Here is an 11,431-nt window from a genome sequence, read left to right as displayed (position 1 = left end):
CTCCCCTTCTATATGGGCTTCCCCTCCCTATCCTCCCCCCATTACCATCCACCCCCCAACATTTTAATAGTCAAGTGATAACTACATGAAATGTCCATTCACAGATGTATGCCAAAAGGAGAGGATATGGTTATTTCTCTCTCTCTCTCTCTCTCTCTCTCTCTCTCTCTCTCTCTCTCTCTCCATAACCACCTCTTTTCCATTCTTCCTTCTTTCCCTGATCATTCATTCTCCATGTCCATATTCTGAAATACCTTCTTCTTACTCCCCTTTCACTTTTCCAACCCCCTTGTGATCAGGCAGATACAAATACATAAAACATACAGAAATAGTTTTGTTCCATTTATGCATTTATTTAATTGATAATTCAAATATTTTATGCAAATGTTGAGTTATTGTTGAAAACATTCTTAAAAGCATCATGAAGATAAATGTTTTTATAAATAATTTTTTTGATGTTGAGTGTCCAACCTAATCTTAGATGACAAGTTGTGTTTCAATTAATTTCAGATATTTAGTATAAAGTTAGTATTTTTGAAGACATTCTCTACTGTATCCTGTGAAAATTCTTGGAAGCACTTCCAGTCACAAAGGCTGGATATCTGCATAATGTCCTCAGTAGAAGCCATAAGACCAGTATCTTCTATAGCACAGAGGGCGACAGCAACCATAACCATAACCACCATAGCCACAGCCATAGCCACAGCCATAGCCACAGCCATAGCCACAGCCTAGGCCACCATAGCCATAGCCAAGGCCTCCGTAGTATCCACTATAGTAGCACATGGTGTCAGGAGTAGAGTGTTCAGAGGAAGATAAGCAGTATGTTTCTGGAGTGTGGATGTTCCCATTTGCCAAGGGCCTTTTATACACCTGAATGTTTGGTGACAAAAACCACAGGCATTATGACATCACACAAGAATCTACTGTGCTTCAGAAATATCAGATTGCATAGTTTACTGGCCAAACAACGCTGAATAGCTGAGGTAATTATACTCATATGTTAGAATCCCAAGGTCAGACCATGAGGCTTTAATGTGAAAAATCTTAATCTGGTTTCAAGGCAATGCTTTATTATATATTTAGTGTATTTAATACTTGTGATTCTGTACTGTGCTACAGTATAAATCATTGAAATCTATCTATCTTCTTGTTATATCTGTTTGTTTTGTAGTACTACATATTGAAACTGTTTTTTTCCCCTTGTTTGATTTGTATTGTAAAATAAGTATGTATTTCCTAAGTATTTTTAGTGAAAAATGCTTTGGTCATTGGTTATTTTACTAGTGACTTGACAACAACATATGCATGAGCATATTTTGGATTTATTCTAAATTTATTCTAATTAGACATATTTTGTCATATGTTTCTACTATGGTATGTTAATTCTACTGTTCCATGATCTAATAGATCTTTAACTTTCTTAAATTTTGTTCAATTTCTCATTTTTACGTCTGCTTTGTGCCACAATTATTTAGATTTTATTTTATTACTATGATTCTGTTCCCTAATTTGAGATGAAGTTCTAAGACAGTTCCATTGTTTTTCTCTCTATTTAGTTTGTTTGGGCTCTTAGAGTGATCCTGTGCCTTCATTTGATAATTATGATTGTGCTACCTAATTCTGTTCAGAATACATTTAGAAGTTTTCTGGAGATTTCATATAATATGTATATTGCTTTAGCAAACATACTCTTTTTTCCTTTCATTAATTCTTCAATCCACAAACGACATACAATTCTATATCCTAATTTCTTCTTCACATTATTTTCTTTACAGAAAATGGATGCTAGCCATTATTATGTTAAGCTAAGCAAGGCAAATTAAAGGTGGATTGCTTGTAGTTAATAGGCCCTTCACATTTTTTACCTGTGGAAACCATTATTTCTTAATGATGTCCCTTTGTTAGGCTGAGCACACATAAAGTCGTATTCAATTACCAGGGAAAATAGGTAATAAATCTTGGACTGAGGGAGGGGAATTAGACAACAGTACTGATCTCAAATTTGGTTGGAAAAAGAGATGGCATTTTAGAGTCCTCATTGGTATGGGAAACACCATGACCCAGAGCAAATTGAGGAAGAAAGGGTTTATTTGGTTAAATATCCCTATCACTGTTCATCATTGAAGGAAATCAGGATAGGCATTCAAACAGGGCAGGATTCTAGAGGCAGGAATTGATTGATTCAGAGGCCATGTTGGGGTACTGCTTACAGGTTTGCTCATCATGCATTACTCAATCTTGTTTTTTATATCACTGAGGACCACAAGTCCAGAGTAGGCAGTACTCAATGGATCATGCCCCTCCTCAGCAATAACTAATTAATAAAATGCCCTACAGGCCCACCTATTTCCATATTTTATGGAGTCATTTTCTTAACTGTGCTGAAGTGGCTTACTCTTATCATATGGGTTCAGTTTGCATCAAATTGATACGAACCCTTCCATATAATTGACCCATGTTAACTTGCAAAACAAACACATGCCTACTAAACCACAAACTCTATTACATATTTATCCCCAAGATCTCTCCAAAAACCAACAAACAACTTTAAAATTCTTAATCTTTTTATATATTCAAACACAGTAAAAATTTAGTTTCTTAAAATGTACAATGTTTGTATTCTTCCAGAATCTCTTTGATGTGTTGAAAATCTGTCAACTGTGAGATTGTGTTAAAATAAAATAAAATTGAATAAATTTGTTTGAAAATGGAAGAACTAGTGGATATTCATAGGAAAGTAAAAGTAAAATAATCTACTGATAGTGTAAATAACACATTGTGGAATGTATAGAATCTACTTTCATTCTTCTTAGCTCCTTTACGGTTCAGGATCACTTCTCTCACTCACTCACTCTCACACAGTTTGTCTTCTATGCTTGGGTGACTCCACTATATTACTTCTCCTGTTCTTGCTGATTTTCACATAGTAATCGAATCCACCCATCCCCACCCCTGAAAAAAATTGGGATATTGACGTGATAGATCTAACCATGGTGCTTGTTCTCAGATTAGTCCTTGGATTCACAAAATAGGAAAATGCTTTAAGAAACACTTAATAGGCCTTCTTTGTATGAGTGTAAAAGATAGTTTTGCTGAGAGAAATGTGGATTATGACTGCCTACCTCAAGAGGTTTCCCAGAAGAAGAATATTCATAGATGAACTAGAATTTATTCTTGTGCTATTTTGGCAAAGACTGTGGCTGCTTTTTGCCTTTGTCTGAAAATCTACCTGAGGCTAAATTTAATGTTTTGTGTAATTGGTGTTGGCCAAAGAGACTTCAAGATAGTCTACTTATTACTATCAAATGATTATTTTTAATTTTATACAGATGTAGAAGAAAGGATGTGAGTGCTGAAGGTGATAAAAAGTTTGAATCCAAACCTAATGCTAAATGTAATACATGAGTGGTAACCTCAGAGAGAGATGCCACTGGCCAAGCATCTAACTTGTAAAATGAAATTAAACAAAATCTTAAGCAGTGAAGGAAAATTGTCAGAAACAAAAACTTGTAATATAATTGTATGAGGGGTCAAGGTCCAAACCCAGTAAATAGTATAGCTTGGTAATGTTGGCTACGTAGTTCTGGCTCTTATGGTCAACATGTATGAAAGATATTTTGGATATTTTCTTCTCAGCTAAGAAAAGCTGCTAAGGCTATATATGTAATAGAGGTGTCCCTGAATTGAAGTCTAGGAATTCCATTGTGGGAATCTGTGAAGATGAATTGTATGGGGGATCCTAAAGTATAGATGAAGCCAGAGTTTTGTGATTATTATCAAAGAGAGCTCCAGACTGGGTACAGAACCTACCCAAGAGAAAGAAGCATGTTTAAGTAAAAAAAGCTGAAAGGAGATGGAGACTTGGAGAGTACTTTGACCTTAGACATGGGTATGCAGAGTTTACAATTTTCCCATCTGGTATTTGACTTCCTTTGGGAAAGCCACATAGGCACATACTCACTTACCTACCTTTTATAATGGTAAGGTATATTCTGTGCCATTTTATGTTGAAAATATGTGGGCTGCTTTTAACTTTGCTCTCAAAGTTTTAAGAGATTGCTTTGATTTTCAAAAGAGACTTTAAACTTTGGACATTTAAACAGTGTTTCAATTTTGATAAGAATATGGGGACTTTTGTTTTTGACTTAATGCATTTTACGTTATTAATTGGCTACAAACTTATGGGGTCTAGGGAGTGGAATGGGAAAGTTTCAATGACAGTGCCCACATGTGCTAATAAAGTTGAATATTTTGTAAGACATAGCATTATTTGAAAGGAATAGGAGGTATGGCCTAGTTGGAGTTAGTGCATCACTGGGGATGGGCTTTGAAGTTTCAAGAGCCCATACAAAACCCAGAGTCTCCCATTTCCTGCTGTCTGCAGATCCAGATTTAGAACTCTCAGCTACTTCTCCATTACTTTGTCTGCCTGTGTGCCACCATACTTCCCCTCAGGATGAAGTAGGACTAAAGCTTTGAAACTGCACACAAGTTCCAATTAAATGCATTCTATTTAAGAATTGATGTAGTCATGATAATGCCTTCACAGCAATAGAATTTTGACAATGATGTATGGTAAAGGTACCTGTTGAGATGACTGTGTACAAAATTCTTTGTAATTAATTTTTGCTTATTACAAAAATTTTAAATTAACCACATTTCTTGTTTCAAATAAAAATGTTCACTACAAATTTTTTTGCCACAATGATTTCAATAGTCAAGTTATAACAACATGAAATGTCCATCCACAGATGTGTTCTGAGAGGATGTGCTCATTTCTCTATTTCTCCATTACCACCTTTCTTCAAATCTTTCTTCTTTCCCTGTTCATTCTCCATGTCCATATTTTGTAATATCTTCTTCCTCTTTATTCCCCTCCCACTTTTCCAATCTCCCATGTTATCAGGCAGATACAAATACACAAAACATAGAGAAATTGTTTTGTTCCACTTATGCATTTATTTACTTGATAATTCAAATATGTTATGCAGATGTTGAGTTATTGTTGAAAACATTTTTAAACATTATGAAGATAAATGTTTTTATAAACAATTTTGTTGATGATGACTATCCAACCTAAGGTGAAACAATAAATGGTCATGTTGTGTTTCAAGTATTTTCAGATATTTGGTATAAAGTTAGTATTTTTGAAGACATTCTCTATTGCATCCTGTGAAAATTCTTGGGAGTACTTCCAGTCATCAAGGCTGGGTAGATACAGAAATTTTTCAATAGAAGCCATAGGACCAGTATCTTCTACAGCACAGTGGGCGGCAACAACCATAACCATAGCCACCATAGCCACAGCCATAGCCACAGCCATAGCCACCATAACCATACCCACAGCCTAGGCCACCATAGCCATAACCCAGGCCTCCATAGAATCCTCCATAGTAACACATGATATCAGGAGTAGAGTGTTCAGAGGAAGATAAGCAGTATGTTTCTGGAGTGTGGATGTTCCCATTTGCCAAGGGCCTTTTATATACCTGGATGTTTGGTGACAAAAACCACAGGCATTATGACATCACATATGATGTCTGTGCTTCAGAAAACATCAGGGCTCCAAAGTTTCCTAACCAAACAATGTTGTATAACTGATATAATTGTGCTCATATATAGATATTTCAAGGTCAAAGCATGCGGCTTTAATGTGAAAACCTGGATCTAGTTTTAAGACAATGCCTCATTATATATTTAGTTTATTTAATACTCCTGAACCTATACTGTGCCACAATATAAATCATAGGAACCTCTCTCCCCTTTTATGTCTTATTTGTAGTACTCTATATTTCAATTTTGTTTGTTTGTTTTTCATGCTTTGCTTTGTATTATAAAATCAGTATGTATTTCCTAAATGTATGTGATGAAAAAAGATTTGGTCATTCGTTATGTTATTAGTGACTTGATTACAATATATGCATAAGCATATTTTGGTTTATTCTAAATTTATTTTATTCAGTCATATTTTTCATATATTTTTATTATGGTATGTTAATTCTACTAATCCATGATCCTAGTAGATCTTTACATCTTCTTAAATTTTATTCAATTTCTCATTTGTATGTCTGATTTTTGCCATGATTATTTAATTTTTATTTTATTACTATGATTCTGTAGAAAAGTTTGAGGCCAGATTCAATGGTAGTTCCAGTATTTTCCTATCTGTGTAGTTTATTTAGGTTCTTATAGTGATCCTGTGCCTTCATGTGATCATTAGGATTGTCTATGTAATTATGTTCAAAATACAATTAGAATTTTCCTGGAGATTCCATGAAGTCTGTACATTGCTTTAGCAAATAAACTATTTTTTCCTTTTAGTAATTCTTCAATCCATGAACAGGACATATGATTCTATATTCTAATTTCTTCTTCACATTATTTCCTTCATAGAGAATAGATGCTAGCAATCATTATGTTAAGCTAAGCAAGGCAAATTAAAGAAGGTAGTTCACCTATAGCTAATAGGCCTTTAGCAAGTTTTACCTAATGATGTCCCTTCTGTTAGACTGAGCACAGGTAACATGGGCTTCAATTAGCACATAAGATGGGCGATAAAAATTGGACTGAGGGAAGGGAATTAGACAACAATACTAATCTCAAATTTAGTTGGAAAAGAGATTGTGTTGTAGAGTCCTCATTGGTGTGGGAAACACAATGACCCAAAGCAAGTTGAGGAGGAAAGGGTTTATTTGTTTAAACATGCCCACCAGTGTTCATCATTGAAGGAATTCAGGACAGGCATTCAAACAGGGAAGGATTCTAGAGGCAGGAATTTATTCAGAGGCCAGGTTGGGATACTTACAGGCTTGCTCATCATGGATTACTCAACCTGACTTTTTATACCACCCAGGACTACAAGTTCGGTGTTGGTGGTACTCAATGGGCCATGCCTCTCCCTCAGCAGTAACTAATAAAATGCCCTAAAGGCTTGCTTATTTTCCTATTTTTGGATTCATTTTCTTATCTGTGCTGAAGTGGCTCATTCCTGTCCTATGGATTCAGTTTGTGTCAACTGAATTTGTTACAAACCCTTCAGTATAATGGGCCCAGGTTAACTTGTAAAACAAACACATGCCTATTAAACCACAAACTCTCCTCACCTATTTATTCCTAAGATCTCATCAAAAGCCAACAGATAACTTTAAAACTCTTAACCTTTTTATATATTCAAACACAGAGAAAATTTATTTTCTTGAGATGTACAATGTTTGTGTTCTTCCAGAATCTGTTGAAAATCTGTCCACTGTGAGATTTTGTAAAAGTAAATAAAATTGAATAAATTCTTGTTTGATGATGGGAGAATTAGGGTATACTCACAGGAAGATAAAAGTAAAATAATCTACTGATAGTGTAAATAACACATTGTGCCATATTTGCAATCTACTTTCACTCTTCATAGCTTCTCTGTGGATCAACTCTCTCACTCTGCTCTCTGCATCACTCACAGCTTGTCTTTTATTCTTGGGTAGCTTCACTGTACTGCTTCTACTGGTCTTGCTGGTTGTCCAATAGTTAGCAAATCCATAGTCCCCCACCCTGAAAAATGTCGGTATCAGAATTGGGGTATTGATTTGACAGGTCTAACCGTGGTGCTTGTTCACAAAATAGAGTCTTTGGATTCACAAAGCAGGTAACTGCTTTAAGAGGCTGTTAATACCCCTTCATAGTATAAGTATGGAAGATAGTTGTGGTAAGAGCAATATGGATTATGACCGCCTACCTCAAGAGATTTCACAGAAGAAAAATATTCATAAACGTCCTAGAGGTTATTCTTGTGATATTTTGGCAAAGACTGTGACTGCTTTTTGCCTTTGCCTGAAAATCTACCTGAGCCTAATTTCAAGGTTATTGGGTAATTGGTGTTGGCAGAGAGATTTCAAGATAGTCTATTCATTATTGTCACATGGTTATTTAAACTTTTACACAGATGTCCAGAAAGGGATGCAAGTGCCGAGGGTGATAAAAAGTTTGAATCAAACCTGATGCTAAATGCAATACATGAGTGGTAACCTCTGAGAAACATGCCACCAGCCATGGTACTAACTTGTGAAATGCAATTAAAGAAAATCTTAAGCAGTGAAGGGAAAATCATTAGAAACAGAAACTTGTAATATAATTGAATGAGGGGGCCAAGGTCCAAACCCAGCAAACAGTATATAGTTGGGCTATGTTGGCTATGCAGTTCTGTCTCTTTGGTTCAAAGATGTACAGAAGTTATTTTGGATATTTTCTTCTCAGCTAAGAAAAGCTGCTAAGGCCATACATCTAATAGAGATGTCCCTGAATTGAAGTCTAGGAAGTCCATTGTTGAAAGCTGTGAACATGAATTGTATGGGACATCCCAAAGTATAGGTGAAGCCAGAGTTTTGTATTTCCTACCAAAAAGAGCTCCAGACTGGGTATAGATCATGCCCAAGAGAAAGAATTGTGTTTAAGTCAAAAAAATCTGGTAGGAGATGGGAGATCTGGAGAGTTCTATGACCTTAGACATTGTATGCATAATTTAGAATTTGCCCATCTGTTGTTTGACTTCCTTTGGAACAGAATTTTCCCACATACTCACTTATCTCCCTTTTAGAATGGTAATGTCTATTTTGTGCCATTTTATGTTGAAAATATGTGATTTGCTTTTTATTTTGCTATGAAAGGTATTCCATTTAAGATATTGCCTTGAGTCACAAAAAAGATATTACTTTGGATTTTAAACAGCAATTGTCATAGACATTGGGGACTTTTGAATTTGGAACTAATGTATTTTACATTATTATTTGGCTATAAGCTTATGGAGTTGAGGGAGTGGAATGTCACACTTTTAATGACAATGGTCATATGTGCTCATAGAATTGAATATTTGGTCAGTAGTGTTTGGCGTTATTTGAAAGGAATAGGAGGTGTGGCCTAGTTGAAGGAAGTGCATCACTGGCGATGGACATTGAGGTTTCAATAGCCCATGCAAAACCCAGAGTCTCCCTTCCTCTGCTGCCTGCAGATCTAGATTTAGAACTCTAAGTTACAACTGCATCACTATGTCTGCCTGCATGCCATCCTACTTCCGCTCTGCATGAAGTAAGACTAAAGCTGTGAACTGCACACAAGTCCCAATTAAATGCTCTCTTTTATGAATTAAACTGGTCATAATAAAGCCTTCACAGAAATAGAATTTTGACAAAGATGTATGGCATGGGGAACTGTTGAGATGAATTTGTTCAAAATTCATTGTAATTAATTTTTACTTAATATAAAGTTTTAAATTAACCACATTTCCTGTTTCAAAGGAAAATGTTCACTACAAAGTTTATTGCCACTATGTTTTTAATAGTCAAGTTATAACAACATGAAATGTCCATCCACAGATGTATGCCATGAGGATATGCTTATTTCATTCTCTCTCTTTCCATAACCACCTCTCTTCCATTCTTCTTTCTTTCCCTGTTCATTCTACATGTTCATCTTCTGAAATATATTTCTCTTCTTTTTACTCCCCTCCCACTTTTCCAACCCCAAATGTGATCAGGCAGATACAAATACACAAAACATACAGAAATTGTTTTGTTCCATTTATGCATTTATTTACTTGATAATTCAAATATTTTATGCAAATGTTGAGTTGTTGTTGAAAACATTTTTAAAAGCCATATGGAGATATTTGCTTTTGTATACACTTTTGTTGATGACTGTCCAACCTAAGGTGAAACATTAGATGGTCATGTTGTGTTTCAAATATTTTCAGATATTTTATTAGAAAGTTAGTGTTTTTTAAAACACTTTCTATTGCATCTTGTGAAAATTCTTGGAAGCAATTCCAGTCAGCAAGGATGGGTAGATACAGAAATTCTTCAATAGAAGCCATAGGACCAGTATCTTCTACAGCACAGTGGGCGGCAACAGCTGTAACCATAGCTACCATAGCCACAGCCATAGCCACAGCCATAGCCACAGCCATAGCCATAGCCTAGGCCTCCATAGTATCCTCCATAGTAACACATGTTGTCAGGAGTGGGATGTTAAGAGGAAGACAGGTAGCAGGTTCTTTAAATCTGGATGTCACAATCTGCTAACTGCCTTTTATATACCTGGTTGTTTAACAGGGAAAACCACAGGCATTGTAGTGTCACACATCTATTCACTGTATTTCTTAAAATACAGTAAGTGCCAGGTTTTACTAGATAAGCAAACAAGGCGGTGTAACTGACATAACTATGCTCTGTGTCAGAATCATATTCAAAACATGCATGCCAAAATCAGGGTTTGATTTTATTTTCAAGACTCTATCTCATTCTAAATTTAGTTTATTGCGTTCATGTGATCTGACCCTGTTACACAATACAAATAAATAAGTTGTCTACTCTTAGTATCTATTTCCTTTACACAACTTCATACATAAAATTTCTTGTGTTTTCTTTCTCTTTGCTTGTTTTGTTATTATACAATATATCTTATCACTGTGAATACATTTCCAGGACCTTGCTAATAAAGTATGATCTGGTTATTGGTTATATAATTGGTGACTTGTAGTACATCTTATCAAACATATTTTCAGTTATTTTGGATGCAATTTCATATATGTTGATTTAACTATTTTTAGAAATATATCAATGACCATGTAATGGTCAGACAATTTGATGTGTGCTTCTCTTTGCCTCATGTCTCATATGGTAGCATTTTAAATGTAACTGAAAGATATCTCAGGTGGGTCAGGTGATCCAACATCAGCATTTAAGTATAGTTTCTTTAGTTTAATTGATATTTACATTGGCTTTTAAAATGGCTGTACAGCTACCTTGAACAGTAACTTGTCTCTTGAATAACTTTTGGAGACATTCTGGGATTATACTTCAATTGTAAAGACTTTGTCCAGTATGAATAGAATGAGTGATGATACCAACAGCATTGTTCCCCTTAAAATGTACCTGAATTCTTTAAAAGGGAATAAAAAAAAAAGAGAGCTATGCACTCTTTCTTTGTCTTTCAGTTTGTAGCTGCTGAACAAAGATTTGGTGTAAACAATGAAACCAAATCATGAAAAATATATAATACCCATTTATTCCCATATATTCAAATAAAACACAATAATCTAGTTAAGATGCATACAGGTATCATTATATAGTCTGAGCCAGTTAAATGCATTAAAACACATGTATGTACATATAGGTATATACATATAACCACAATTCATGAAATAAAGGCTATAAATTTGAAGGTGACCAAGGATGAGTACATGGAGTTTTGTAGGGATGAAGGGAAAATGGTATAATCATACTATAATCTCAAACTGCAAGTAACAGTAAAAGAAAAAATAAAACAACTATTGAAAAATAAACTCTCTTTGGTAGTCAAAGAGACACATCTATAGGTAAGATACCAGTGCTCAAACGTAGAAACTGAAGAATTTCAGGAGCGGCTTCCCCTTCTACTTTACAGAGCG

At 35.1% G+C, this 11,431-nt stretch overlaps 3 protein-coding genes across 3 annotated transcripts; all 3 read right to left on the bottom strand.

Moving 5' to 3' along the window:
- Positions 1–615: 615 nt before the first annotated feature.
- On the bottom strand, positions 616–786 carry LOC116894396 (keratin-associated protein 20-2-like). The gene has a single exon (XM_032896104.1). It carries the CDS (start codon positions 784–786, stop codon positions 616–618), a length of 171 nt encoding a protein of 56 aa, XP_032751995.1.
- Positions 787–5,231: 4,445 nt separating this feature from the next.
- On the bottom strand, positions 5,232–5,405 carry LOC116894395 (keratin-associated protein 20-2-like). The gene has a single exon (XM_032896103.1). The coding sequence runs from the start codon at positions 5,403–5,405 to the stop codon at positions 5,232–5,234; it is 174 nt and encodes a 57-aa protein (XP_032751994.1).
- A 4,437-nt stretch (positions 5,406–9,842) lies between these two features.
- Positions 9,843–9,992, bottom strand: LOC116894394 (keratin-associated protein 20-2-like). Its single transcript, XM_032896102.1, has one exon. The coding sequence runs from the start codon at positions 9,990–9,992 to the stop codon at positions 9,843–9,845; it is 150 nt and encodes a 49-aa protein (XP_032751993.1).
- Between the last annotated feature and the right edge of the window lie 1,439 nt (positions 9,993–11,431).

This window comes from Rattus rattus, chromosome 2 (assembly GCF_011064425.1).
Source record: "Rattus rattus isolate New Zealand chromosome 2, Rrattus_CSIRO_v1, whole genome shotgun sequence".
Taxonomy (NCBI): domain Eukaryota; kingdom Metazoa; phylum Chordata; class Mammalia; order Rodentia; family Muridae; genus Rattus; species Rattus rattus.
This window is presented reverse-complemented; position numbering and strand designations above follow the sequence as displayed.